The sequence below is a fragment of the Eleutherodactylus coqui genome, chromosome 1 (assembly GCF_035609145.1).
Source record: "Eleutherodactylus coqui strain aEleCoq1 chromosome 1, aEleCoq1.hap1, whole genome shotgun sequence".
NCBI lineage: Eukaryota > Metazoa > Chordata > Amphibia > Anura > Eleutherodactylidae > Eleutherodactylus > Eleutherodactylus coqui.
In genome coordinates, this window is record NC_089837.1 from 152,671,317 (window position 1) to 152,694,483 (window position 23,167).

At 43.4% G+C, this 23,167-nt stretch overlaps 1 protein-coding gene across 2 annotated transcripts in view; it reads left to right on the forward strand.

The window, feature by feature from the left end:
* The window catches only part of LOC136626985 (probable cation-transporting ATPase 13A4), a 105,041-nt gene that overhangs the window by 71,653 nt on the left and 10,221 nt on the right, over nt 1-23,167 (forward strand). For both annotated transcript variants that reach the window (XM_066601943.1, XM_066601948.1), the window contains 9 exons: nt 88-245; nt 1,512-1,625; nt 2,050-2,129; nt 4,520-4,562; nt 8,646-8,755; nt 10,726-10,822; nt 11,100-11,172; nt 12,840-13,011; nt 14,118-14,296. In XM_066601943.1, the coding sequence (XP_066458040.1) occupies nt 88-245; nt 1,512-1,625; nt 2,050-2,129; nt 4,520-4,562; nt 8,646-8,755; nt 10,726-10,822; nt 11,100-11,172; nt 12,840-13,011; nt 14,118-14,296 (1,026 nt within the window). The remainder of the gene's footprint in view (nt 1-87; nt 246-1,511; nt 1,626-2,049; nt 2,130-4,519; nt 4,563-8,645; nt 8,756-10,725; nt 10,823-11,099; nt 11,173-12,839; nt 13,012-14,117; nt 14,297-23,167) is intronic.

The window sequence follows — 23,167 nt, forward strand, 5'->3', positions numbered from 1 at the left end:
GATTAAGTAGGGAGGTCTAATGAAAAGGAAGATAATTTAAGATAACAGAAAATACTTTAGCAACTTTGCTATATTTTTCCACTGTAGGTGATAATATTCAGACTGCAATAACTGTTGCAAGAAATTCTGGCATTGTCCAAAATCATACTACAGTGATTCTAACTGAAGCAAGTGAGCCAGCAGACAGCTGCCCTGCATCTGTAACATGGAGCCAGATGGAAAATACAGATGCTAACGAAACCGCAGTAAGACTTTAGGAGTTTCGGAGTTTAGCATTGTTTCTGTTTATTTGATTGGATGACACAGATTCTATCTATCTATCTACCTATCCATCTGTCTCATATCTATCTATCTATCTATCTATCCATCTGTCTCAAATCTATCTATCTCACTATCTATCCATCTGTCTCATATCTATCTATCTATCTATCTATCTATCTATCCATCTGTCTCATATCTATCCTATCTATCTATCTATCTATCTATCTATCTATCTATCTATCTATCTATCTATCTATCTATCCATCTGTCTTCTATCTCATATCTATCTATCTATCTATCTATCCATCCATCCATCTCCTATCTATCTATCTATCTATCTATCTATCTATCTATCTATCTATCTATCTATCTATATATCTTGGTTTGATCAGTGATAGTTTTATGGCTAAATTGCTGGATATAAGATACCTATTGTGAAAAATGTTAAATCCCATTCTAAAAGCTCCCTAAAAAAACTTGTTTGAAATGGCTAAATTATGGGCTTTTTGGCCGACCATTGTTTGAAAATTTTATGTAAGCTATTTTTTGTTTGTGTCTGCTGAAAATGTGATTAGCCAGTTTGGAAAGTGTTAATGGCCATTTACACAGGATGATTTTAACTCAAAATTCATCCATTAGCAGTTAAAGGGGTTGTCCCGCGCCGAAACGTTTTGTTTTTTTAACCCCCCCCCCCCCCCCCCGTTCGGCGCGAGACAACCCCGATGCAGGGGTTAAAAAAACAAACAGCACAGTGCTTACCTGAATCCCGGCGGTCCGGCGTCTTCATACTCACCTGCTGGAGATGGCCGCCGGGGTCTGCTCCCTCCGTGGACCGCAGCTCTTCTGTGCGGTCCACTGCCGATTCCAGCCTCCTGATTGGCTGGAATCGGCACGTGACGGGGCGGAGCTACACGGAGCCGGCATTCTGCGCGAGTGGCCCCATTGAAGACCGCAGAAGACCCGGACTGCGCAAGCGCGGCTAATTTGGCCATCGGAGGCCGAAAATTAGTCGGCACCATGGAGACGAGGACGCCAGCAACGGAGCAGGTAAGTATAAAACTTTTTATAACTTCTGTATGGCTCATAATTAATGCACAATGTACATTACAAAGTGCATTAATATGGCCATACAGAAGTGTATAGACCCACTTGCTGCCGCGGGACAACCCCTTTAAAATTGGTCACAATTTCTAATGAATAATCAAATAAACCTGTTTTTTTTCCTTATTTTCTTTACACAATTTTTTCAGGTGATTGATATAGCTAAAGGTAATATATCACAAGCAAGTAGCAGCTATTGCTTCGCCATGACTGGGAAGACTTACCAGGTTTTAGTACAACACTTCTACAGCTTACTGCCAAAGGTAATATACAGTCATTTCTGACAATCTTGCATGTTGAACTCTTAGCAATGCTCTATAATTAGAGGCGGAGTTTCCTATAGATGCAAAGGCACATGCCAATGGAGGCCCTGCAGGAAAAGTTATCTGTACTTCATGGTTAGAGCTTGAGTTGGTGCAGCAATCTCCATTCAATACATATACAATATCCAAGCTATGTAACCCTATGCTGTAAGTACAGTAGAGGAATATTTAGTTATATCGGATAATGCTACACTGGTTGATCATAATCTTACCAAAGAGCACCTTCTGGTTGCAGGGCTCAGAGATGTAATTCCCATATAGACTTGTCTTATTTGCATAACTATTATGTTTCTATTTTATCATGGGTGAAAATTTTACTGAAGGTCTAAGCATTTTATTCCTTTCCTTCCTCCTTTTGTGATAGCTGTTGTTGAATGGTGCCATTTTTGCAAGAATGTCTCCAGGCCAGAAATCCAATCTAGTAGAAGAGTTTCAAAAGATGGAGTAAGTTGTATAAGGTTAATCGAATCTATACTGCTCAATCTGTTTGACTTCAATCCTATCCCTACTATACAGAGAAGCTGTGAATTACCTGGCTCGTCAAAGATATCTTTAAATTGGCTATCAGATGTATGATGATCAGTCCTTTTACTGAACATTTGGCTTATAGCATTAAAAACACAAAGACAAAACATTAGAGAAAGCAAAGAAAAAAAATCCTCTGTATATCAGTAGATTGGCTGCTAATCATCCATAAATTTCAGGTAATGGTCAAGTACAGTAGCAATTGTTCCCATGACTGGCACATCATGATGACTCGATTTATAGCATTGTGGTTGAGTTATTATAATGTGTTAAAGGGGTTTTCCCACTCCAATTTTCTATTTAATTCTCCCCAACATGCTCCCACCCATTATTGAGCATCCCCTCAAACTGTTTTTTGCACCTTTGTACCTTTTTTCTTTCCTCATTGCTCTTTTGCATTCTTTGCTGCTGCTGATGCTTTGTTATGGTCCAGGACCTTTCACCATATCACTTCCGGTTCTGTCCAGCGGGGTCAATACTTATCAGTGTTTATATGCCTATATTAAACATGGTCTGTACATTTGGAGAGGGTATATTTCTGCTGTGAACATATATAGCAGCAAAGCAGACAGACAAAATACGCTTTAATGTGGGGAATATTGAATTTTTCGGTTTGTGGCCTCAGATGTCATTCAAAGTTGTCAGTCTAGCCACTAGAAATTATTTGCGAACCTTACACAGCTAGTAGTAGAGTTTGCAGAATTCAATTATGCTGCATTAAATAGGAACAGCTCACACAGATAAAAGATATAGTCTGTGGTCTCCTTTCCTCAAATATTATGCCTCCCAAGGATTGTGGCTTATATAACTGGTGGTGCTTTTTGGGATCGGTCACATGTCCGCTTTTTATGCGGATGTGCCGAAAATTATATGACACAACGATTCACAGAACGCATGTAACTGCATTCTGTGCAAATCGATGTTCTTGCATGTGTGCTCAATAGGGCCAGCGGCAGCAGCGCCGACTCCATTGAGAACATATACTAAAGATTGTTCTCCTCTGCCACAGCTGTCACAGCTGTGGCAGAGGAGAACGATGTTCTCCTATTGAATTCAATGGAGCCGGTAATACAGCCGGCTCCATTGAAAGCAATGGGCTGCCAGCAATTGCTGTATTAATTTTCGAGGAAGGGCTTCAAATATAAGCCCTTCCCTGAAAAGCATCTAAAAAAAGTGTAAAAAAATAAATAAATATATATATATATATATATATATATATATATATATATATATAAAAGCCCTTAAAGTGTATCTTTAATTATAAAAAAAATATATTGTATGTCATAGAAGCAAGAATGAAAAGGCTATAACACTATGCAAAGCGCTAAGTCTATAAAACTTGCATTATTGCCCATGATCCAATATGCCTCACCTGAATGAAACTGAGAGAAGCAAAGTACCATGAAGTTCCCCAGCTGCCTAGTCTATAGTTGTCTTTACCTTTCCTGAATGAAGTTGAGATAAGCCAAAGGATCTGTGGCCTATCTTCACTTCTCCCAAACTAAGACAAGAGGAGCTGATGGATTTCAAAGTATTCCCTTCATTCAAACTATTCCTAGAGACTTTAGTGTTAAGGCCCATTTAGATATAACTATTCTCCAACAAAATTCGCTCAAAGCCATCTTTTGAGTGATAACCGTTGCGTCTAAATGCACAGACATCAAGCAGTTTTCGTGCACGATTCGTTCCTCAATCAATTCTAGTTTTCTAGAATTAAGCAATGAACTCTTATCAGCAGTGCAGGCTGTTATCACAGTCTACAGTGCTGATAAGATTCTTACTGATAGTGCACAGCGGGACGCGAGCTGTAAGCTCAGAGAACAATGCAGCTGTTTGCTCATGCAAAACAGCTGTATTGTTTGCCAAGATATAGTGGCAGTCTCCAGCTTCACCTGCATAGCTCTTTAGTAGCTAAGTAGCTACTATAGACTATGCAAAGATGATTGCTCAAAACTGTCACTCAAACTGTCGTTTGAGCGATCATCTTTCAATGTAAATGGGGTCTTAGAAGTTTTCTATAACTGGAGATACACTTCAAATTCCTGCTGTTTGCATTTAAATCAACCCAGAAAGCTAACTGTTAAGTTACTTTGGGGGATCTGTTAATAAAGATTAGTCAAATAATTGACATCTTTTAGCATTTTAGTACAAGGCAATATTTTTTGGAGGACATAGAATCAATCATAGCAATGATGTACCCTAGCAGATATTCAATTTGCCTGAAATCCTAATTATTTCAATGCATGTGAATAAACCTCAATATATACAGTATACCATATAGAACTCTCTAAATTGCATCCTTTTTATAGTTACTATGTGGCAATGTGTGGAGATGGAGCCAATGATTGTGGAGTGAGTAGTCATATTACTTGCTATTTTTATATCTACAGAATGCTATATTGGAAGTTTGAATCCTAAGAAAGGACAAATGTTTATAATTATAGTTACTAAATGTAGATTTACATTTTATTGAAGAATGAAAACCACAGATTGATATTGCATGTAATGTGATATATTCCTTTATTGGTATGGACTGAGAACTGCAATGGGGTTTTTTTTAAATGCAGCTAGGGCTTATTTGTAGGGTAGGGCTTATATTTTAACCACCTTCCAAAAAATTCCAGGCAAAAGAGCGCTATAAAGTCATGCGACTTTGTAGCGACACAAAATTGCAGTATTGCTTCGAGAAAACGCAGCGATATCGCACAGAACACCGATGCGGTATTGCTGTGATTTTCTAACGGCGATATTGCTGTCACCCGTGTGAAAGAAGCCTAAGGGTGCGTTCAGACGAGCGCTTTTTGGTGCGTGCATACGCACGCACAAAAACACGCTTGTATTTACAACACTGCATTCCCTATGGTGTGTGCACATGTCCGTACTTTGCAGGTGCGTGCCTGCAAAGATAGGACATGCGTGCACCATAGGGAATGCACGCATTGTTTTCAATGGATCCGCGGCTGCTGCCGGCGGCTCCATTGAAAACAATGACCTGCTGGCTCCCTGCATTCCTTTTCAGGGAAGGACTATACATATAAGCCCTTCCCTGAAAAAGAAAGGTTTTAGTGTAAAAAAAAATAAATGCAGGCATTCTCTTCAATGGAGCCGCTTCTGCTGCCGGCGGCTCCATTGGAGACAATGGTCTGTGGCACACCTGAATTGTTTTTCAGGCAGGGGCTTTACATGCAAGCCCTTTCCTGGAAATCAACTAAAAGTGATTTAAAAAACAAAAAAAATAGATACTCACCTCCCTTCAGCTGGCGGGGCACAGCCGCGTCTTCTCCTGCTGTCCCCTGCACTGTGGTGCTGATCTAGTGCTCAGCCAATCACAGGCAACTCTCCCCGAATGAATGACAGGTGAGAGTTGCCTGTGATTAGCTGACCTCAGCCAATTACATACAACTCTTTCAGCAGGCGGGGATTTTAAATCCCCGCCTGCTGATAGATCAGCAGTTCAGCACAGTGCAGGGGATAGCAGGAGAAGATGCGGCTGTGCCCCAGCAGCTGAAGGGAGGTGAGTAACTATTTTTTTTTGTTTTTTAAATCACTTTTAGTTGAGTACCTTTTTTTAAATTTTTTTTTACTATTTTAAAAGGCTTTTCAGGGAAGGGCTTATGAAGCCCTTCCCTGCAAAAGCCACTGACAGCTGCCGGGGCTCAGCGGGGACTTCTGTCGCTGTCCCCGGCTCTGTAGCGCTGCTGAGCTATCAGCAGCCGAGGATTTAAAATCCCCTCCTGCTGGTAGCTCTGATTGTGATTGGCTGAAGCAATTCAGCCAACCACAATCAGAGCTACCAGCAGGCAGGGATTTTAAGTCCCCGGCTGCTGATAGCTCAGAACTACAGAGCCGGGGACAGAGCTAGAAGTCGCGGCGGAGCCCCGGCAGCTGAAGGGAGGTGAGAATTGTTTTTTTTTTATTTTTTGCACTATTTTAAATGGCTTTTTAGGGAAGGGCTTCATAACGCCATTGACAGGATGCCGGCAGCAGGATTCTCTACCGCAGCTGTCATGTGTGACAGCTGCGGTTGAGAATTGAAGAATTCCTTTTGCTGCATCAGATGTGGCAGATATAGCAGCAGGGAATTCTCTTAACTAGCGGGGGTGAAGGATACATCGGCCGCATGCGGCAGATGTGTTCTTCATGCCCGCGGGGGTCACAGCAGCGGCGGACAGGTAAGTTTTTTTTTATTCTTTTTTGTTTTGCACTGAAATGTTTCTTTTTCAGGGAAGGGCTTATATGTAAAACCCTTCCCTGGAAAAGAATGCAGGGGACCGGCAGAGCATTGTTTTCAATGGAGCCGCCGGCAGCAGCCGCGGCTCCATTGACAACAAGCACGCAGCTGTGTTCACGCGTGCTTTTGCTCGTACCTAGGTGCGGACGTATGTATGCACCTAAGTACGCACCAAAACACGCTCGTCTGAACGCACCCTAAGGCCTCGGTCAGACGTCCGTTTTTTGCCGCGATTTGCAGATCGCATGATGGATGCGCATCCGCAAATCGCGTGACCGGGGCCGACGATTCACCAAAAAATCTGCAGCTAGCAGAGTTTTCGGTGAAACGGGCCCGACCAAAGGAGCGCTGTCCGCCCATTGAAATTCAATGGAGCCGGCAATACAGCCGGCTCCATTGAAAGCAATGGGCTGCCGGCGAGCGCAGGGACCAATCAGGGGCAGCTCTCATCTGTCATTCTCAATAGCTGAGAGCTGCCTCTGATTGGGCCTTGCGCTGAGCCAATCAGAGGCAGCACTCACTCACCCATTCATGAATTTATGAATGGGTGAGTGAGAGCTACCTCTGATTGGTGAGGGCTGTGACCAATCAGAGGCAGCCCATTCAGCAGGCGGGGATTTTAAATCGCCGCCTGCTGAATACTACACAGAGAAGTTCAGGAGAACTGCCGGCCGGCCGTGGCTGAACTCCGGCTGCAGGGACAAGGTGAGTATATATATTTTTTTTTATTTTTACACATTTTTGGATGGTTTTCATGCAAGGGCTTATATGTTTAAGCCCTTCCCAAAAATTCATCCTGCGCTCGCCGGCAGCCCATTGCTTTCAATGGAGCCGGCTGTATTGTCGGCTCCATTGAATTCAATGGGCGAACATCGTTCTTCTCTGCCACAGCTGTTACAGCTGTGGCAGAGGAGAATGATCTTTATAGTATATGTTCTCAATGGGGTCGGCGCTGCTGCCGCCGGCCCATTGAGCGCATATATAGAACACCCGGACCCCCACTGATCAAAATTTCTAACATGTCACTATGACATGTCAGAAATTTGCAAAATGTTTTGATAAGCTGCTTCCACACCTGCATTAGGGTTCACTTCAAGGTTTCAAAAATAAACCTGAAAAAAAGGATCATTTTATTCCCCCATTGATTTTAATGGGTTTAAAAAAAAGAGAGAAAGGAAAGGCTTCCGTTTGCTTCCATTGTAGTAGGTTTCTATAATGCAATATGCAGCATTAATTTTCAGTCCTAAAAATGGAAACCTAACAAAATGGAAGCAAAAAGAAGCCTCTCCGTTTGTTTTCTGTTCTTTTGAAACTCCATTGAAATCAATGGAGAAAAAAAATGATCCATTTATTTTCAGTTTAATTTCAGCTTCTATCCTCCAAAAACGAAGCAGATTACAGAAACCCTGAAATGAGCCCTAACACAGGTCTGAAAGCAGCCTTACCTTTTAAAGTATGCAGGAAAGGTTTTGCACATAGAAGTATAATTGATGGTGCCTACCCACTAGCGTCTTCTTTTCTTGCGCTGCGAGAGCGAGTAATGAATTCATTGATGAATGGCTAAGCACTGCCTGTGATTGGCTGAGCACTCAGCCAATCAGCACAGCCCTTTCAGGAGGTGGGGATTTTTAAATCCCCGGCTGCTGAAAGAGCGTCACAGCAGTGCCAGGGAGCTGCGGATGGGGAGTATATATTTTTTAATTTTTTTCACCAGCTAAGGATGGTTTCCAGGAAAGGGCTTATATTCCAAGCCCTTCCCCGAAAATCATCACTGTGGGGATTGCCTACCACCCACTGCATTCAATGGGGCGGCAGCAGCGCTGACACCATTGAAAGCAATGGGATAGCATCCTGGACTTCTGCCACAGCTGTGGCAGAAGATTCCGGTCCCCGCGAGGATGAAGAAAACCCCTGCCACAGCTGTGGCAGAAGTCCGCGATATACGCCCTATGTTTTCAATGGGGCTAGCGCTGCTGCTGATGGCCCCATTGAAAACACTAAGTAATATCGCAGATTTTATCTCTGTGATGCAAGGCTAGAGTAAAAAATCGCAAATGAGTATGAAACCATTGAAAATCATTGGTTTCATAATCATCACTCTCGCATTGCATGAAAATATATCGCTAGTGGGTAAAAGCCTTGACTGTAGAATTTAGAAGGCATCTACAATCGATGGATTTTGGAGGTTCTGTTTGCTTTTGCAGGCTTTAAAAGTGGCACATGCTGGGATATCTTTGTCTGAGCAAGAGGCATCTGTGGCTTCACCTTTCACATCTCAAAGAGCAAATATTCAATGCGTTCCTGGACTTATTAAGTAAGTGATTGTGTCTACTACTATTTCCCATATTTTTTCATATTGTTTCCTTAATTTCCTTTTAGTTTATCTTTGTTTAATCATGTTAAATATTTAGCAGGTGCTTATGAGATCTACATTGTTAACATTCAGTTATAATTTACGCATATTCATTTTGACAGCAATGATTGTTTTGCCAAAAATAGATGAGAAGTCACAGCCTGCCCAATCCTTTGCAATGAGTACCATTGAATAGTTTTATAACCTTATCACTATGTAACGCATGAATGATGAGATGATTAAACAGTAGCTTCGAGATTTGATTGGAATGCAGTGTCATGTCAATCAGCCAGTACCAAACTATACTTTTTCTCTAGTTTTGAAAGCAGCTTGAAACAGTGCATAATCTACTAAAATGATGGAACCCAGCAACATCTAGTGGTTCTGGCAACTTAGGCAATAAAGAGATTGTCTGCTTTAGAGAAACCATTCTTATACAATATAGAATTCTGAGTTAATAAAGTTGGGTCCATTGTTCAGGATCCTTAGGGCGGATTGACATTGGCAAAATTGCACGCGTAATACACAGAGAATAGAATCTATTGATTTCAATGTATTTCACAGAGGCAGGAGTCTATAATGAATCTATAAGCCCTCACAGGATAGATATCTAAAACTAAATTTTAATGATTTCTACTAAAACCAGGGCAACTAAGACACACACAGATCCCACGTGGGTCCACAATAGAACAAATATGGACGCGTGGGTCATTGACATATACAAATAATTTTGTGGAGCCCTCAACAATAGGGGAGCTATAAGTATGCCTCTACTCAGAGATTTCACAGAACCTGATTGTCGGGTACATGAGATCAGAGATCCTGATAGAGGGTATGTTGATAGGCGTTATTATGGATAAAAGGTCTTCCTGGAATATCCAGGAGTTTGTGCGTATACCTGGATAGCCAACATGACAGGGGGAATTTTTTCTTCCCAGAGTGTAACACTGGTATAGTAGCCCTACTGTTAGAAGACGAGACCATTATGGAATTCTGGCAACTAGACTAATTTAGCTCTCAGAAATTGGCTCAGTTCAGACGCGATTCTTAATCGGTTATTTGCATCTCCATCACATAGACTGCAGCATGTAAAAGGTTAACACAGCAGAGATTGGAGGTTTTCTCTGATCTCTGCTGTAAGAGCTGGTGCCTGGCTGTCCTCTGACAGCCAAGCACCAGCTCTCCCTGCCACAGAGACCATCGGCTTGCTTCTGACAAGCCGATGGTCTCTATGGCAACCTGTAAGCAAAGCACGACTTTAGAAGCAGTAGATTGCCGGCAGATCGGCAATATCTTCCTGCTTCCGTTTTTCAGAGTCCTGCTTTGTTCTCTGTGGGACTGTGCAGGCAGAGCACAATGCCACAGCTTATGGCATTGTGCTCTGCAGCTCCCATAGTGAAACATAGCCCGGAAATCTTCCGGGCTATATCACTTCTCGGCAGAAGAGCTCGTCCCGGAAAATTTACGAGCGTGCCACTTAAAGGGTTAATGGAGATTGTTCATGTTTCACCCACCTATTTTCACCCCGGTTTCCAATTCATCTAGGTCCATTTTACACATGATCACTTCCACATATTGGTTAAGCAAGAAGGGTGAGACAGCTGTAAGATGCCCTGTTGGACGCCTTTGCCAATCCCAAACCAATCTGTGTCCCCATACTGTATTCTCACAGTGGCTTCTTGATTGGTATAAAGTGATTTTATTAGCTTGACTAGATGTGCCGATATGCCCAGCTCTTTCAGGGCATGCCATAGCTCGTCATGGTCAATGCAGTCAAGCACCTTGATGTAGTCGATGAAGCACATGTAGATATTTCTAACTTTAATGGTAAAGTAATTGGAGTAACTGATGCATAAATAAAGAGAATAAACAGTTATCAAAGTTGCAGTTGTTGTAACACAATGAACTTATATACTTATGTAATTGTATAGGGAAGGTCGTGCTGCGCTGGTCAGTTCTTTTGCCGTCTTCAAATATGTAACTATGTATGCAATGATACAATTTATTTGCCTGCTCCTCTTCTACTGGGTAAGTCACTCTATAGTTGTTTTGATTGTAAGCTAGTGATATATAGTATTGTCATAGTCCACTGGTAAATCATACTTGTGCTCTAATTTTACAGTGACAAATGCAAACAATGCGCAGTAACTTGAGTTACATAGTAGTCTAAGAAAATATTATCTGCAAAATACATTGTATGCTGTACATTGTTTAATAAGACTATTTTAGCTGATTAGATTAAGCCTTATTCATATGACCTTATCAAATGAGAACACAATACTATAATACTTTTCTTTTCTTGCAGAATCTGCTATCAGTGGGTCTGTATCAGTACCTTATTCAGGATGTGGGAGTGACAGTATTGGTCTGTTTGACAAGTATGTTAGTTAATTGAAAATACATCCTATTTGGTTTTTCATTTATGTATTCTGTATTTTGTACATACTGAGATTTCCTTTGTCTGGGATTAGAAAAAGATTATTTCTCTAGTCTCACACAAGTCTCATAAAGTAACATTTAAATTGATTTAGATGGGGTGACAGTAACAAAAAAGACAGCTGTTGTGAATTTATTGATAAAACTATTTGTAAAATGTAGTGTGCACAACAATTTACAGCCTATAAAATAGAAACTTTACAGATAACAGATTGGAGGTATTTAAAAACACAAAAGTGCATGGCCTTCAGCACACACAATGAAACAAAGGCAGAAAATGTAACCTACTTAGGAGAGAAAAATGATAGCAATACAGCTGCCACTAAAGGTGACTTCAATGGACACTAAAGGCCCATTTAGACACAACAGTTATTGCTCAAAAGATGTCTTTTGAGCGATAATCGTTGTGTCATTTACAGAGCAAACGTTGAGCGATCACCTTGTGCTCCGAGCAGAGGATTTAGAAGGCAAGCGGGGTGGTCCCACTTGTCTTGTGCATCCAGCTGTTCCCCACTCGGAGCGCCCAGCTGTTACAGCCGAGCGCTCCAAGCAGAGGATGCAGAAGACAAGCAGGGTGGCCCTGCTTGTCTTGTGCATCCAGCTGTTCTTTGCATGGAGCGCCTGGCTGTTATACAACCGAGTGCTCCAAGTGGGGTATGATGAACACAGCTAGACCGCTCTGCTCTTCATACCCTGCCTGTCATCAGGGAGTGGGATACAGCTGAAACAATAGTATCAGCTGTATCCCACTGTGAATCCCTGATAAGGAATGAGCTAATTGTGAGCAATAATCGTTGAGTGTAAATGGGCCTTTACTTTATCCCTTAGATAGGTACATACATTTTCTTAGAAATATGTTTGGGATACTAATGTTAATAGTATAGAAATTATTGAAAAAAACTGCCAATTTTATAATTTTCCTCAGTATTCAAAGGCCAGTCCAATTTCACAGTGAGGTTCAACTAAGCAGATTCACTGATGTCATAAAGTGTTCTATCCCAGTTAAGCATATATGTTCACAAATTGCAAAAGCCATGGTATAATTAACATCAGACTGATTAAATCTTAGTAGAAAAATAAGCGTATGCTTTTATTCATAGTGCTGCATTTGTTTAGTATTGATTTTAGTTATTATAAAGAACTCCCCAGCATGCAGATCAGACTGCACCCATTTATTCATACCGAACAATAGCTGTGCAGAAGATTCTGATCAAGGTCATGATTTTCTGGTTACATAGTTAGGTGTTCTTGTTTGTAGACACCTTTTGTCAACCACTCACACTAGAATGTGCCAACGATGCCATGTGATTTGATTTGAAAACCGATAAAAGCCTTAAGGGAAGGTTTATAAGCTCATAATAATAGCAGTAACAATACAAAGGATGCTTTGTGAAGTATTGGACAAGTGTAGAGTCTCTCCCATAATGGGAAGAACAATGTTGCGTCAGAGCACTTTTATTATTGGTTTATTCTAAAAACAAAGCAAACACTTCATGATAATCTGTTAAAGATCTGAGGTGAAGTTTCAGGAGTTAATCGACACTCAATTATGCTAAATGTTACAGGTATATTGTAAATATAATGTATGTTTTTGTATATTTTACAACAGTGAGTTTAACACAAGCTTATCCAATACTGGCTCCATACAGACCTCCAGCGCAGTTGATATCACCTCCTCTCCTGTTATCTGTGATCTTTAATATTCTTCTCAATATGGCCATTCAGATCTGTGCCTTTGTGTTCGTAAAGAAGCAGCCGTGGTACAGCACAACTAACTTCAGGTATATTCCCACTCAATTGTTTACAAATTTCAATAGCTGAATTGCAATCCTGCCTCATGTCAACCAGCTGAGAAGTGCCGAACTGGTCTGGAAGTACTTTTAGATGTTCTACACATTTTTCTTTGTGGTATTCTCTATAAGTCTCCTCATATTTTCTAGGTGCTCTCCTTAAAAGAGTTTTGTCATAAGAAAAAAAATCAATAGTTACCTATTCCTCCCCAGGCACCCTTCTTACCACATCTTCTATTCACCTATCTTCTCTTGGCTCCTCCTGTCCCCCAGGTAACCTCACTGCAAGTTGGCCGGATCCTCTTCTTCCTGTTTTGGAGTGTCCATTAGCTGCAGTTCGCTTCCCGCAGGGCAATAAATGCTACAAGTGATGTAGCGTGCACTGCCTAGCAGGGAAAGCCGAAACTTTGGCAGCCTGCTTTAGCACGCATACGCAATATCTCGCTACTAGTGTTTCATATAGTATATGAAACACCAGCAGTGAGACATTGCACATGTGCAGTCGCACTAAGGCAGGCTGCCAAGGATTCAGCATTCTCTGCTAGGCAGGAAATGTTATGTCACTAGTGATGTAGCGTACATTGTCCTTGAGGAAGCAGAATGCCAGCATTGTATGCTTCGTCACAGGAAGAAGAGGATCCAACTGACTGGAGGTGACGTGACTTTTAGGTGCAATGTAGGTCAATGCATATTCTTACACAAAATTCTGCATGCCATCCTATCACACAGGCATGTATGTGTGTTATGCTTTGGGAGTTTAAAGGGATTGTCTCATAATAGGTTTTACCTGTCATGCACACACCCCAGCCATGGTTGAGTTCCGAAGTGAATGGCAGCGGAGCGGGGAGTACATGCTCACCACCACTCCATTTAGTGGGACCAGATAAATAGCCGACTCACTGCATTTGCTTTCGAACTGACACGCAGGTGGGGTATCTGCATGACGGGTAAAACCTGTCATGAGACGACCCCTTTAATGGACTTGATCACTTGTTTTATTGTGAACCTTTGATTTAGAGTCTATGTTGTCACATTAAATAGTAAATGTTCGATATGATTCCTATATTTATGGTCATGTTTTCATGTTCTGTTTTTAGTGCTTGTATAACCAATGAAAGTAATTTTGGAAATGGGAGCATTACAGATCTTCAGCAATTTAATGAGTATCAAAATTATGAAACCACATCGTTGTGGTCGATAACAACGATTAGCTGTGTAATTCTTGCCTTTGTGTTCTCCAAGGGAAAACCATTCAGAAAGCCTATATACACAAACTGTAAGTATACTATTAACACAGTGAAAGGAATATAATCTTTTGACAATTTTGAAAAGAGAAAAACAACATAAATTCAGTTGACTTTGGGTTGCATTGCAGTAAAATTCAAGAAAAAATGTATGTTAAAGGGGTTTTCTGGGACATAAAAAAAAATAAAGAAGCTTAAAATTAAGAAAAATTGAATACTACCCTGTTTCCCCGAAAATAAGATGCGTCATATTAATTTTTGCTCCCAAATATGCGTCTTATTTTCAGGGGGTGTCTTATTTCGCCGTGGCAAATCTATCTGTGGCCGCTAATCCCTCAATTGGCCAGCTTTGTGGACGACATTTCTCAGAAATCTCGTCCACATGGGACAGCAAATCTGTCACGGCAAAGCTGGGAGAAGTCGGTGTTGTGGTGTGGATTCACCGGCCACAGAAACGGAAAAACGTGCAGCCAGGTCGCTTCAAAACAAGCGGCTGAGTGCCGTGGGTTTTGAAGCAGCGCTTTCCCGGCGGAAATCTCACTGTTTATCGCTGTGGCCAAACTGCGAGATTTCCGCTGGAATTATGCTCTGTGAGAACCCAGCCTTAAGAATCACACACAGGTTGCCTGACTCACACACGGAGCCATAAAAAAATAAGGGCTGTAAAGTCTGCAGACAGAAGTTCCTGTACCACTTGTAAGCAGGGATGGTATTACAGCTTCCGGCCACCAGGGGAGCTCATCACAGCAGACATGTACAGCAGGAACAGAACCTACAGTATGGACTTTTCCAGCCAGCAAGGGGAGCTCGCAACAGCACACTCGTACAGCACAGCAGGGACAGTATAACAGCAGAATGTCTGCAGATCAACCTATACATCTGGAGGTAGGAGACAACGGGGATGGCAGCAGGGGACAGGCATCTTGACTTGCCTGCACACTTTACTATGCCTTACTATCGGGGGGTGCCTTATATTTGGGACTTCTGTGAATTTCAGGGTGTGCCTTATTTTCGGGGAAACAGGTTTCAGTGTTTTTTCTTTCATGGCTGCAGAAGCCTGTGAGTAGCTGAGTGGGCATTTACATAATGAATGCCATGTGGCCACCCGCCGCTTCTTCCAGGTTCCAAGCAGTAGACATTTGGACGGGGATTCACCAGGACAGCTGAGTATTCAATTTTCCTTAATTTTAAGCCTGTTTAACCTTTTGTTTATGCCCTGGAAAACCCCTTTAAAGGAGTTTCGCAAGTATGTAGTGGTTGGGTGTGGTATTGCAGGCACAGGTCTCAATTAGGTGATTGGAACTGTTTCTGTACATTGTGCAGTGACCAGTGTGGTATTACAGAGTTACCTACATCCTGCTCCACAGTGCGGGATGTAGATAACTCTGTAATACCATAGGACAGCTAGCCTGGTGAGCAGCTGATTGACTTGAGACCCCGGGCGGTGGCCCCCTACCAATAATCTATTGTGGATAAGTCATCATTTAAATTCCCCAAGTTAGTTAAATAGTTTAGCAGTAAGCACTTTAAAACAGCTACAGAAATGAAACCACCATGAATCTGCTACTAGGACAGACTAAATGTATTACACGCGATATACAAATTTTGTGTCCATCTTTCCATGTGCTTCTGTTTCAAAGGAGTATACAAACTATAATGTGCCTCTTCTTTGTACTTCACCCTAGCCAAATGTAATCAGTAAGAAAGGGCACATGCCTGCATGCAATATACACTTCATTTTAAACCACCAAATGGGATTTTGGAGTATTGTATGTTACGGTAATTCACCACCTAGCTTAAAAGGGTAGTTTCATCTGCATAGTCTTTGCCCTAATACTTTATTAGGGGTCCCCCACTCATGAGACTAGACCAGTAGTCAATGCAACCAATGCAAAGATCTCTAGTGAAGCTGGAGTGGCCATTTACACATTAACCTGTTCATTGAAATATGTGACGGAAGTTAGACATAAATCTGTTGGTCTGGAGCAGCCATGATCCCGCCCGCTATTCTCAAAAGAGGCAGGCCTGGCTCAGAAAGAAGAAAAGTTGCACAACTTTGCGCAAATATATGTTTGCGCAAAAATTAGCTACTTTTTTATGCCAGAAACTTAAATGTACTTTTTATGCATAAAACTGTTCATAAATGTGCCGCATATGTGAAGGAACTTATTATTGATGCAAATAAAAGACAAAGCAAAAATTTTTTTTGTGCGTGAAACTGTGATAAAATATTGCTATGCTAATACAACAAAGGGGAAAGTCCGTTAGATCAGCTATTAGTGACTAATGGAACCTATGTTAGATTGATCCAAAGATCTTATACGACGAGTGTATTTATGACTGTAATACACAAGGTCACTAAGATATACTTTCTTTATTCTCTCCCATAGTCAGATGGGTAAGCTAGTGGAGAGAGTCAAGTAGAGAGAGTAGAGAGTAGAGAGAGTTTGTTCATTAGAAGTAAGACACACCCATAGGGACGCGTTATCTCAGAGTATATACGCGTTAACTTTCTTTAACTTATAGGTGCGATTCTCTTATTTATTCTCTCCCATAATTAGATGATGATTTATTAGTTGAGAGAGTCACATAAGATCTTTATTTATTATATGCAAGGCACATCAATAAGTACGTGTTGTATCAAATTATGTACGCGTTATCTTTAACTTATAGGTGCGCTTGCAGATAAAATATATAATACACCTCTCTGTACTCATAGGGTGCATTAGTGGGTTCGAATAATGTGTCACTATGTTGGGTAGTTGAAATTGGCGGATTTCCGTCAATTATACTTATAGATATAATAGTGTTTTACTACCACAATAGCAGAAAGGAACAAAAGTGACAGGTATTGTTAATTCTGTCGCTAAGTTGGATGGTTTATAAATGACAGACTCCCATCAGCTGCTTTAAAGAAGGGGAGTCATCTCTATTTAGCAACCATCCATAAAGAGAACGATTGGAGTAATGAAGAGAGTGATGAAACTCTCTAATCTATATGAAGAGAGTGATGAGACTCTCTACTCTATAACGGAACTCCCTTAAGATAGAGTGATCTCAATTAGATCAGATAAAAACTTCTGTCAGTTTCTGTCTATGAGTGAATGAGCGCATTCAATATTCTAGTGCCCTCAAAAGCTATTTTATCTAAGTGAACCGTTTAGCTGCAAGCTAAACTACTAGTCACAATAGGTGATAGCTAAAACGTCCATCAACGCGTTTCTACTGCTATATGGTTATTAGCAGCGTCATCAGGATGGATACTAATATAAAGACAGAGTCATAGAACTGTGCAGCACGGTGGCTGTGAGATAAATGAGCATAGAACCATTTAGCACACAAGTCCCGAACATTTTGAACCTTTTGAGCCGCATTCAACTTTGAGAGTTGGTCGGGGGCCACATTCAACTCAAAAGTGGAGGAGAGACATGTTTAAGCTAGGGCTACACAGCAACTTTAGGCATAATATATTTCACACGGCCAAAGATCGCACCATTATGTGACTCATAAGTTGCCACAATATGATAATTGCAAAAAATCTAAGCCTGATGGGTTTCTTGTTATTATCAGGTTACGAATCACAATGTGCCAACATTCACCTACATGAGGATATGATGTAGCAGGCTATAGTGCAATCTTTGGCTACACCAAATCTTGCACCAATAATCGCTGGGTATCGCTAGCCTATATGTAAAGCAACAATATTCTATTGGAACATTTGACACTAGTACAGGGAGGGCCACGAAAAAGTAGCCCATCACCACTCTTTTAAAGCAGCTTTCATTTTATCTCAGCACTTTGAGAAATGAAAGCTGCGCTGTGATTGGTTGCTATGGTCAACAAAGACAGATTTTCTTTTAGACAGCTTTCACAAGAGTGTGGTTCCGGGCTAGTTTTCTGTGGCCAATCCTGTATTATGCCATCTGTATTAGCACTGGTTAAAATATGTCTGCAATAACGCCACTTGCCAGTACATAAGGTCATAAGTCAGGACTCCCATAATGAGCTACACAGCAAAGAGGTCGCGAGCCACAGGTGACTGTTGAGCCACTGGTTGGGGACCATTGCCGTAGAGTCTTCCATCATGTGAAAGCAGCTGACTAGAGAACTAGTATACTAGTGGGTTAAAGGGATCTGAGTACTAGAAACTAAGCTATGGTCCTGATAAGTCAGGTTGGTTTCTTGGAGTCCAGGGAGGTCTTTTTTTATATGAGGATTATAACTTAGTTTATGGTGCTGATACCTGGTAACTGGTTCCCTTTAAGCCCCTTTTACACAGCACAATTATCGTGCAAATCACTCGTTAGATCATAATTTACTGAATATGCTGTGGACCGCATTGTTATGGTATTGGGATAAAGAAGTAGTATATATTAACATAATTGTTCTGTCCTCCCTATGAGTGGAGCATAAGTAGACAGGCAGATAACCTTCCCTGCAACACAATGACGATGGAGCAATGTCCGCTTTTAACTTTATTGCAAGGTAGAGGTAAAACTGTAGAACAAAGAAAATAATGCACTTAGCAATGTACACTAACATAGCAGTACAGAGAATACATTACATACATGTGAAAAGACAGGCAGCATGTAATACAGCCATGAGAGATGATAACCCTAGGACACATGCTCTGCTATCTGAATAACACACACAAGACTAGAAACTATAGAAGTGGTATAATCATGGAACTGGAAACATATATACACAGGATGCTAAGAGTAGGACATCAGGTAGAAGTTATCACATACCGACGATGCCGCTGTGAGCCTGGATAATAAAGGTTTCCAGAGGGTCTCTAGAGCAGTCCAGACATGGAGGGAATGTGCCAGAAAATGGCTACTGTGGGCTGAGCTGATGATGTCACTGAGGTCATGGGTAAAGATACAGAATCCCTCAGAGGACAAAATAGACTGGGGCTCAGTATATAAATGCCCACTAGATGGAGCCCTAACAGAAAGTCCATCTAATAATGCCAGAAATAAAGCAATATCATATACCTTATACAGTACAGACAATTTTACTGAACAGAGACTGCCAAAGGCATGACACTCCCCGTCTGGTAACCCAAGGTTACCACATTAAGACCTCTTCGTTGTAAGTAATAAAATTAGTTCTGTAACAGGTCTGAAGAAGAGTTTAGGCTCATTTTGTTTGCACAATTTGACTTCCACCTCTCTGACTTTCCCGTCTTCACTAGGAAAAACCTTGGTTATGAGTCCCATAGGCCATTCGTTTCTTTTTGACTGAGAGTCCTTGACAAGAACAACATTGCCAACTTCCATGTTGGGTTTACTGGAATGCCACTTATTCCTAGTCTGTAAAGTTGAGATGTATTGTTTCCTCCACTTTTCCCAAAAACATATTTGCCAAGCTTTGTACCCGTCTCCATTGACACTTGTACAAGTCTTTAGAATCAAACTCACCAGCAGGAGCTGTAATTGCATCGAACTTTTGCGTGAGTAGAGTAGAAGGGGTAAGCAAAGGAGGGTCATCTGGATCTCTGGATATTGGCATTAATGGTCTTGCATTTATGATAGCTACTACTTCAGCCATAAGGGTTGTGAGGGTCTCATGGGTGAGTCTTGAAGTGCCCTCGTGGAGGAATATTGAATCAAGGATCCTACGTGCTATGCCGATCATACGCTCCCATGAGCCGCCCATGTGAGAAGAATGTGGAGGGTTAAATGACCATGTGTAACCTTGGTTCACAAGATATCTTCCTACATGGTCGCTGTCAATGTTTGAGGGAATATTCAGCTCTTTACACGCTCCAATGAAATTGGTACCTCTATCAGAAGGGATTTGCTTGACTGGACCTCTTATAGAAATGAAGCGTCTTAATGTATTTATGAAGCTGGATGTGTCCAAAGACTCAATAACTTCTATATGCACTGCCCTGATGCTCATACAAGTGAATAGGACAGCCCAGCGTTTGCTGTTTGCTTCGCCTCCTCTAGTGCACCGCTTGGTGACGGACCATGGGCCAAACACGTCGAGCCCAACATTTGTGAAAGGTGGTTCAGTGCTGAGACGGTCAGCAGGGAGATTAGCCATTTTCTGCGACTGAAACGTACCTCGGAGTTTCCGGCATGTAACACATCTGAAAATGACATTACTCACAAGCCTTTTGGCTCCAACTATCCAAAATCCAGCTGTACATAGAGCTCCCTCAGTGAACAAACGTCCCTGGTGTTTAGTCTGTTCATGGTAATGCCGCACAAGTAGAGACGCAACATGATCGTTAGGGAGTATTATAGGATGGCACTCATTACTATCAAGCTGTGCATTTGAGACACGTCCTCCAACTCTCAACAGTCCATTAGCATCTATATATGGGTCAAGTTTCCTGAGGGAACTATCTTTAGACACATTCTTTTGATTTTGGAGTGATTCTAGTTCTCTTGCGTAAATCTCTTGTTGCACACAATGGATGACAACATCCTTGGCCTGTGTAAGTTCATCTACTGTATAGCCCTTTGGACAGCGGTGCCAACTTCTGCAATGACTTGATCTTGCTGGCGTGGCTCTGAAGGTTCTGGCTATATGAATTAAAGGGGTGGTCTCGCGAAACCAAGTGGGGTTATACACTTCCGTATGGCCATATTAATGCACTTTGTAATGTACATTGTGCATTAAATATGAGCCATACAGAAGTTATTCCACTTACCTGCTCCGTTGCTAGCGTCCTCGTCTCCATGGTTCCGTCTAAATTCGCTGGCAGCTTGCTTTTTTAGACGCGCTTGCGCAGTCCGGTCTTCTCCATTCAGCACGAGCCGCTTCAGTGTGCTCCCCGCTACAGCTCTTCTGCGCATGCGCAGACGAGCTGTCACTGATCGGGAGCGCGCTGCAGCGGCCATTCTGTACCTTCCTCTGTTAGAGGAAGGTGCAGAAAGTGGAGCTGCCCAGCGGAGAAGCCCAGCCCAGCCCAGCAGCCCCAAGAAGCCTCCCAGGTAAGTGATTTGTCGGGGGGGGGCCGCCGCTGCGCCGGGCTGCGCCGGGGGGGGGGGGGCTGCCGCTGCGCCGGGCTGCGCCGGGGGGGGCTGTCGCTGCGCCGGGGGGGGCTGTCGCTGCGCCGGGGGGGACTGCCGCTGTGATGGGGGAACTAGCGCTAGGCCGGGGGGGCTGTCGCTAGGCCGGGGGGGGGGGGCTGTCGCTGCGATGGGGGAACTAGCGCTAGGCCGGGGGGGCTGTCGCTAGGCCGGGGGGGGGCTGTCGCTGCGATGGGGGGGCTGTCGCTAGGCCGGGGGGGGCTGCCGCTGTGATGGGGGAACTAGCGCTAGGCCGGGGGGGCTGTCGCTAGGCCGGGGGGGGCTGTCGCTGCGATGGGGGGGCTGTCGCTAGGCCGGGGGGGGCTGCCGCTGTGATGGGGGAACTAGCGCTAGGCCGGGGGGGCTGTCGCTAGGCCGGGGGGGGCTGCCGCTGTGATGGGGGAACTAGCGCTAGGCCGGGGGGGCTGTCGCTAGGCCGGGGGGGCTGCCGCTGCGATGGGGGGGCTGTCGCTAGGCCGGGGGGGCTGTCGCTGCGATGGGGGGGCTGTCGCTAGGCCGGGGGGGGGCTGCCGCTGCGATGGGGGAACTAGCGCTAGGCCGGGGGGGGCTGTCGCTAGGCCGGGGGGGGGCTGTCGCTGCGATGGGGGGGCTGTCGCTAGGCCGGGGGGGGGCTGCCGCTGCGATGGGGGGGCTGTCGCTAGGCCGGGGGGGGCTGTCGCTAGGCCGGGGGGGGCTGCCGCTAGGCCGGGGGAACTAGCGCTGGGCTCCGGAACCTAGCGCTGGGCTCCGGGGCCTTCACCTGGGCTGAGGGTCTAGCGCTGGGGAGCCGGGGGCTAGCGCCGGTTACCTGCTGCCTGGCAGTGGGCGTCTGGTCGGCGGCTGCGGGGCGTCTGGTCGGCGGCTGCGATGCGTCCGGTTGCCATGGAGACACAGCTGGCGGCGTCTCGGGAGCGCACGTCGTGCTGCAGCGAGCGACGGGGAAAGAGCCGGCGGCCATCTTGAGGAAACTTTTATAAGTTGCTGAAACGCTGGAACGGTAAGTACGAACCAGCTAGAAATGTCATTTACAGGGGGGCTTAGTAATGTATGCTTAATAAGGGGGACTGGGCAAAAAAAAAATTTAACTGCTTCCTCGAGACATCTCCTTTAAGCAACTTACAGCGCGGTTTAGTGACTTCCAAGTTGAGAACCTGTTAAAACGTTCAGATCCCAGCTGTTTGCTAGAAAGTGTCGTAATGAGCGTGGAAACTTGAGGGCGAACCTATGCATTGGAATCTGGGTCTAGCAGTTCATAAGTGCTTTTCTTGTGAGTGTCCAGTACTGGTTTATAAAAGAAAGTTGGCCCTGTGAGCCATGTGGTGTCTTTAAGGAGTGGTGCTGGTACAGCTCTTGTAGCATGATCTGCTGGGTTGTGATCAGTCGGTACATAGTGCCACTGAGTAGGTTTTGATGACTTTCTAATCCTATGGACTCTGTTATGCACATACACATAGAATCTCCTAGACTCATTGTAAATGTAGCCCAGCACTACTTTGCTATCTGTATGAAATTCTGTGTCATCAAGTGTCATATCTATTTCTGTCACAATGAGTTCAGCTAGTTCCACTGCCAGAACGGCAGCACAAAGCTCCAGCCTCGGTATGGTAGGCTCAGGAGATGGTGCCAGTTTTGCCTTTCCCATCACAAACCCAATATGTGTCTGGCCCTTAATGTCAATCGTTTTGAGATAGGCAACTGCAGCAATTGCTTTCACTGAGGCATCACAAAATACACACAGCTCTTTAGACTTGACCTCTGCAATAGGCACGTGTGCATACGGCCTAGGAACGTGTAGGTCGGATAACGCTACCAGGGAGTCTCTCCACTTTACCTACAATGTATCCTTCTCTGGGGAAAGTGGGGAGTCCCAATCGC